The sequence below is a fragment of the Acanthisitta chloris genome, unplaced genomic scaffold (genome assembly GCF_000695815.1).
Source record: "Acanthisitta chloris isolate BGI_N310 unplaced genomic scaffold, ASM69581v1 scaffold7921, whole genome shotgun sequence".
Lineage (NCBI taxonomy): Eukaryota > Metazoa > Chordata > Aves > Passeriformes > Acanthisittidae > Acanthisitta > Acanthisitta chloris.
The window spans coordinates 33,525-40,491 of NW_008654290.1; the positions used below are offsets into that span (position 1 = coordinate 33,525).

The 6,967-nt window shown below is 49.3% G+C and overlaps 1 protein-coding gene across 1 annotated transcript in view; it reads right to left on the minus strand.

Moving 5' to 3' along the window:
• Positions 1-2,434: 2,434 nt before the first annotated feature.
• The window catches only part of LOC103810531 (UDP-N-acetylglucosamine/UDP-glucose/GDP-mannose transporter), an 8,524-nt gene continuing 3,991 nt past the window's right edge, over positions 2,435-6,967 (minus strand). Inside the window, exons 7-10 of the mRNA XM_009083434.1 lie at positions 4,778-4,845; positions 4,291-4,369; positions 3,364-3,446; positions 2,435-2,543 (exon numbers count right to left, since the gene is read on the minus strand). Coding sequence (XP_009081682.1) covers positions 2,435-2,543; positions 3,364-3,446; positions 4,291-4,369; positions 4,778-4,845 — 339 coding nt within the window. The remainder of the gene's footprint in view (positions 2,544-3,363; positions 3,447-4,290; positions 4,370-4,777; positions 4,846-6,967) is intronic.

The window sequence follows — 6,967 nt, forward strand, 5'->3', positions numbered from 1 at the left end:
ACCTTACTGCTGCAGTGAACCCCATGGAAACAAAATCCCCTTTTCTGGCTCAACTTTAAACTGTTTCCTTCATTCCCCAAAAACTAGGTGATGGTCACATATCCCTCTTCCCTTCCCAAGGAATATTTAAAGCTGGAAAACTCAGGAGAGCCCCTGATTCCTCCCCATGGACCAGAGGCCCCACGCCACAGACTTGCTATGACCTGGGAGCTCCCTGCACCCCTGTTTATTCACCTTAACACCTCCATCCTCTCCAGAGGCCTTTTCCTGCAGGGAAGTGAGGGAGAAGGCAGGAACAGGTTTGGTTCATTGGTTTATTGGAAGCAAATACAAAAGTACAGAGGCACATAAAATCCTTCCTTGCTCTCATTCCTGACACTCACAGCCTGCCATACATTAAAGATTAAAAGGTTTGCCGTTTTTATCACTGAAATGCTCACTTTGTAAATAGATTCTCTATAGAAAACATTATTTTAGGCAATTAATAGCATAGAAAATACTGTTAGAGGAGCTCTTGGCTTTCCCAGTGTGTAGGATCCATCCCCACCCTGACATGGACCAAATAAGTATTAAAACCACTTTGCTGTTAGGACACCAAATCTAACCAGTAGATTCCAAAATAAACATCAAATCAGCACAAAAGCCTTTGACAGAACTGACATCCTGACCGCAGAGTCAGAGCACACATGGAAAAAAGGGATTTGGGAATGTTCCTGTTGAAGCAAGTGTGAGGAAGGCAGAGCTTTAGGCTACTGGGAAGCAGCACATGGACCCCTCCTGGGGCTGTGTCTGGGAGCTCTGGGGGCTCTGCACAGCAGGAGGTGTTTATCACCTTCTCTTCCCTGGTGGAAAACCCAAGGTTTTACCAAAATTTGGGAAGAGACACAAATAATCAGGGAATTCTTTCACTTTCTCCTATTCTGTGCTCTGAAGTGGAATGTGCTGAGGAGCTGCTCCAGGACACCCTGACTCATCCCTTGCTGCACTGACCACACTGATGCCCCCCAAAAAAGGGAAGATCCTGGATTGGAATAGCTCCAGGAGTGGGATGTTTTGGCAAGCAGACTCACTCCACACCTTTACCAGCACATCAGGCTGTTGCAGCACCATCATGGTCTCTGTCACCACTAAATTCCATGAACTGCAGCTCTGCCCAACCACACTTACAGTTCCAGCAGATCTCAGGGATAGAGGAGCTGTTTTCCTGCTTAAAAACCCTCATCAGTACATCATTTTACCAACATTTTTGCAGCCAAGATGACAATCAATCCTTTTTAAACCAAAAGACAAAGCAAGGAGAGACCTGGGAAGAAGTGCTGTGTAAGACAACCTTAAAAATCCATATATTAAAAACCCTGTTCCTGTAATAGGTCACAAATTCAGGATGAATTATTCCATGAAAAACACCAATTCTGGGACAGGGCTTGACCCCCTCCACTTGCCAAAACAAGCCAATTTAAGTCCCTGCACCTCTCCCAAGTGTGTGGTGAGTGGGATGGGGATTTCAGAGGCAGGAGCTTGTGCTTTGCAGCAGCTTTTCCAGGTGGAATGCGGTCAACTTTCCTGGGAGGAGGCACTGTGTGCCAGGTGGGATGAGGTCAGCTCTCCTGGAAGCCCTGTAGCTACTCCCTGTTGGATCCAAAGTGCCCAGAGAGCTTTCCCAAATCCAAAGGTTTCTGACTCCAGGGTGGTTTGTGGGATTAGCTCACCAGTGGCAGGCAAAACCTTCCAGTTGGGAATGTCCCTGAGCCATGGAAAGCAGGAAAGAAGAGGAGGGAAATGCTTGCAGGGCTCTACTAAACCAAGGAGGGCAAACCCGGCTTTAACAGTGGGTTAATGGGACAAACAAAGCAGATAACAATTGGAATTGAAGTTCAGAGAACAGTGAACATACTCCCATGGAGGTTTTGGAACAAACCAGAAGCATCCTGCATGTTCCAGGGGAACACCAGGGCTCACTCTTGTGTGGTCAGCTCACCTCAGGGCTGCACACACACCAGGTCCCATGACCTCACCTTCCTGCAGCAGCCACAGGGACCAGGCTGGGGGCATGGAGCAGATCCAGATCCAGCCCCGCATCCACCCCAGGAGCAGATCCAGCCAAGTATTCTCCAGGCACGTCCCTCAGAGCTGCCACAGTCCTCTGCTTGTGCCGATCTCCACTGCGTGATTAGAACCCGTTAATTCCTCACGATCAGCCTTAATTAGCTGCATTCTTCACCTTAATTAGTTGCATTCTTCACCTTAATTAGCTGCATTCTTCGCCGTGCAGGCAGTTCTCTTCCCAAGGATTTGTAAAGGCAGCAATCTAGCTTGTGCAAATTAAGAGCATCACTGTGGCTCCTGGCAGGGGCCTCGACGCTTCCTGCATTCTGCCCGTGATCAGCCGAGCAGAAAGAGGTTGTTTCTCCCCCCATAAAAAGCCTTTCCCTGCTCACACAGAGCTTTTTCCTTTAATATCCAGCTTGCTGCCAGCATCAGCCTCCTTGCTCATTTGTTCCTCGGTGAAAGTGATGTAGGAATACACCAGGCTTCCAGCAATACTGCAAGAGAGGGTTGGGAATGAGAGAACCTGGATCATGGATCAGCCACGCAACCCTGCCCTGGGCATGCACTGACACCAGCTCCAAGGGAAAGCCAGAACCATGGGACAAAGATCTGCTGCAAGCATCAATTGGCAGGAAAATCCCCTGTTCCCCTCCTAACCCCAGGGATTGCATTTAATTCCTCCCCTGCTAGCCTGTCCCTCGCCTATGCTGGATCCATTCCATCCCTTGACATTTGCTTCTCAAATTCTGTTCTCATGGGACAAGGAGCACCCTAGATTAGGGAGACTTCTCCAAAAGCTGAATAATAAATATTGGGAGAAATAACCAAAATTACTCTTTTTTTGAGGGGTAATTCTACAGAACATTCTATGTTCTATTCCATATTAACTCTATGACTGTGGTTGGCAACTCAGAGAAAACTCAAGTTTGCTGCTAAAATACTCTCCTGGCTTTAAAACGAGCCAAGTCACCCTAGATTAGGGAGACTTCTCCAAAAGCTGAATAATAAATATTGGGAGAAATAACCAAAATTACTCTTTTTTTGAGGGGTAATTCTACAGAACATTCTATGTTCTATTCCATATTAACTCTATGACTGTGGTTGGCAACTCAGAGAAAACTCAAGTTTGCTGCTAAAATACTCTCCTGGCTTTAAAACGAGCCAAGTCTGAGCTCCCCAGAGTCCAAACAAGCACAACTATCACTTCCATGCTTTTATTTTGGAACAAAACCCATTGAATCAGTTGGATCATCTGTTTCACCCCAATATTCACATATAAATCATAAATAAACCACAAATATATAATATCCTTACCTGATATTTAGACCAATGAAGTTCATCCATGTAAAAATATAATCTCCTCCAAAAACCATTCCAATATAGGTTATTAAAATATTCTGCAAAGAACAACATTTGAGGCGTAAGAGCACAAATTGCTGTACAGCCTGAGCCAAGGGCATTGCCGTATGGAAAGGGGAACCTGGGATGCAGAGTGTGGAATAGGACATGGGGTTACAGCAGTTGGTTAATGCCACCCCCATTCCCAAGGAACAATGAAATTTAGGCTAGATGCTAGGCAGAAGTTTTCCCTGAGGGTGATGAGACACTGGCACAGGTTGCCCAGGGAGGCTGTGGCTGCCCCAACCCTGGCAGTGTTCACAGCCAGGTTGGCTAAAGCCTTGAGCAACCTGTTCTGGTGGGAGATGTCCCTGCCAGGGCAGGGGGTTGGGGCTGGATGGTCTCTAAGGTCCATTCCAGCCCCTTAACATTGTATGACACTGTGAAAGGCTGAGAGCTGGAGGTGTTCAGCCTGGACAAGAGAAACTCCAGGGAGACCTCAGAGCCCATTCCAGTACCTAAAAAGGCTTCAAGAGAGCTGCAGAGGGACTTGGGACAAGGCATGGAGTGACAGGACAAGTGGAATGGCTTCCCACTGCCAGAGGGCAGGGACAGATGGGATATTGGGAAGGAATTCCTCCCTGTGAGGGTGCTGAGGCACTGGCACAGGTTGCCCAGAGCAGCTGTGGCTGCTCCATCCCTGGGAGTGTTACAGGTCAGGTTGGATGAAGCTTGGAGCAACCTGTTCTGGTGGAAGGTGTCCCTGCCCAGGGCAGACGGTTGGGACTGGATGATCTCTAAGCTCCATTCCAACCCCTGAACAGTCTCTGATATGTCTCTCTGATATGATAGGACTGAGGTGCTCACCTGACAGCTCACCTGGGAGCAGGGAAAGTCACTCACCTTAATGCAGCCAACTATTGTAGTTGTGAGAGCAGAGTTATACTGAGTGCAAAGGACTGTGGAATACATCAGAATAAACCTGTGGAGGAAGATCCAACATCAGCCTCTGGAACTGCCCTTCATCCCCTCAGCCTTCATCAGGGCATGAAGGCATTGCCCTTCATCCCCTCACCCTGGGCTATGGAAGGTGTCCCTTCCTAGGGTAGGGGGCTGGAACCAAATGAGCTTTAAAAGGTCCTTCCCAACACAAAACATTCCAGGATTCCATGATCCTTTCCCCTCCTTTCTCCAGCAGATTTATACCACCACTTTCTTGGCTAAACCTGCACTGAAGCAGAGTAGGAGATAATTCCCACCTGCCACAGCTCTCAGAAATGGTGTCTAAGGTCTGAAGATATTGATGTTTAATAATAATAGGACACCAAAATTCCCAACTTCTGGAACAGAGATGCCTCCCCTGCACCCACCCCAGCATCCACATCCTTACCCCATCACACAGGATAGCGTAAACTGCACGAGGAAGAACGTATCTGCCCAGCCCTGGTACTCCATTGCCTGCAGGAAACACACCAGCCCTTACAGGAGGAAGCACAGGAATTCCCAGCAGGACAAGGAACAACCCCTCCCAGCATCAGCTTTCATGTCACAGCAGGAAAAAACAAACCAAATCCAAACTCAGGATGATATCCCAGGGTTGCGAGGAGGCATCACCTCCAGTGACAGCTCCCTGCTCATCCCTCCTGGAAAAAGCAGGGAGGAACAGTCCTACAAGCCAGAGGAACAGGGAGAGGGAGTTCCCAATTGGTTGTTATCCAGAATTGGGCAATTCTAGAGTTCATTCATTACAAACCACAAGGCTTAGACAGCACATCCCAGGGGAATTGTAACCTCCGGAGATGGTGCTGATAAAGAGGCTAAAGGCAGCTTGGATTTCAGGGAAACGCTTTTTTCCTTGGGTTTTGGGTTTTTTGGAGCAGCTGGAATGTTGGGTCCAGCACTGGGCTCCCCAGTGCCAGAGACTGGGACAGACTGGGGAGAGACCAGTGAGGGGCTACCAAGGGGAAAGGACTGGAGCATCTCCTCAGGGAGAGGCTGGGAATGCTCAGATGGAGCACATCTCACCCTGGTGTACAAGCACCTGTGGGATGGAGCCATGCGGATGGAGCCAGGCTCTTCCAGAGGTGCCCAGGACCAGGGGCCACAGGCACACATGGATACACAGGAAGGTCCCTCTGGACATCAGGGAACACTTGTTCTCCGTGAGGTGACCAAGCGCTGGCATGGGTTGTCCAGGGAGGTGGTCAAGTCTCCACTCTTAGAGATACCCAGAACCCAATTGGATGTGGCCCTGAGCCACCTCCTCCAGGGGCACCAGATGAGCTCCAGAGGTCCCTGCCAGCCTCAAACAGGGAGCAAGGGCAGAGCAGGGCAAGAGCTGGTTCATACACCTCTCCCAGCTGGATAGGGCCTGGCACAGAGCTGCCAAGCACCCAAGGATCCTGCCAGGCCGCTGGGATAGCACTTCCCACCAAGGACACAAAACACCAGCCTGGGAGGGACCTTCCTGCAGGCCATCTATCCCCTTCACCCCCAGGCATTCCTTGCAGGGAAGGATGATGTCACCACCATCAGCACACCCATTTCTGCCTCTCACAAACTGTGGCATGATGAGACATCATTACCTTTGCTTCTTGTTAATGAACAACAAGACTAACAGATGACAGACAGGTCCCAGCAGCTCCCCCAGCCCCAGCACAGCCCCCCAGGATGCAGCCCCAGCCCTGTCCCCCTGCCAGACACGTTCAGCCACATGCCCTTCACAAGGGGCTTTTTCATGGGGCTGCAAACGTGGAGTTTCCTGGCAGCAGCCCCAACACAGCACATCTTTGTCCACCACCGCAGCCAGGAGCTCAGCCTGGCAGAAAGGAGTTTATTCAGGGGAAAAGAAAATAAAAAAAAGAGGCCATTTCTCTCTCCAAGGCTGAACAGAGGCAGCACAGAGCAACGTTTTGCTGCCTCTCCACCAGCTCCTGCTTCTAAATGAGCACTTTATCCCCAAATCCACCCCACGGAGCTGATTGCTGGGAAGGGCAGGGCTGAGCTACCTTCACACCCTGCCATCCCTTCTCCTGTCTAATCCCAGCTCATTATGCCAGGGCATTGAGCTCCTAATATGAACAACGCCACCAAGCTCTCCCTGCCTGGGGATGGGGGGCAAGAGGGGCTGCTGGAGCCCCCACAGGGTGGGTGACACCTCCAAACCTTCAAGATGTGAATTCCCTGCACAGAGAGAGGGAGATGCCCAGGGAACAGGCATGGAAATGGAGTGTCTTGCTCAGTAGAGCCAACCCAATTCAGCTGCACATCAGTGAGTGCAATAAACACACAAATTACACTAAAATATTAATAATAATAACATAAATGTCACATTTACAGGACATTTACTTATGTAAATCAGTTCATGCCCTGATGTGAAGCACAAACCGCCCCAGCAAGAGGAAAGGACAGAAACGAAGCCTGAAGAAGCTCATTTATTCTAAAAATACTCAACTCCTTCAAATAATATTTGGTTTCCCTTATTACTCTCCACTTCCCCATTCCTCAGGCATTACAGAAATGCCTGAATGGAGCAACTCTGTGGATTTAAGGCCAATGTAAAACTGACAGTTCCTTCCTG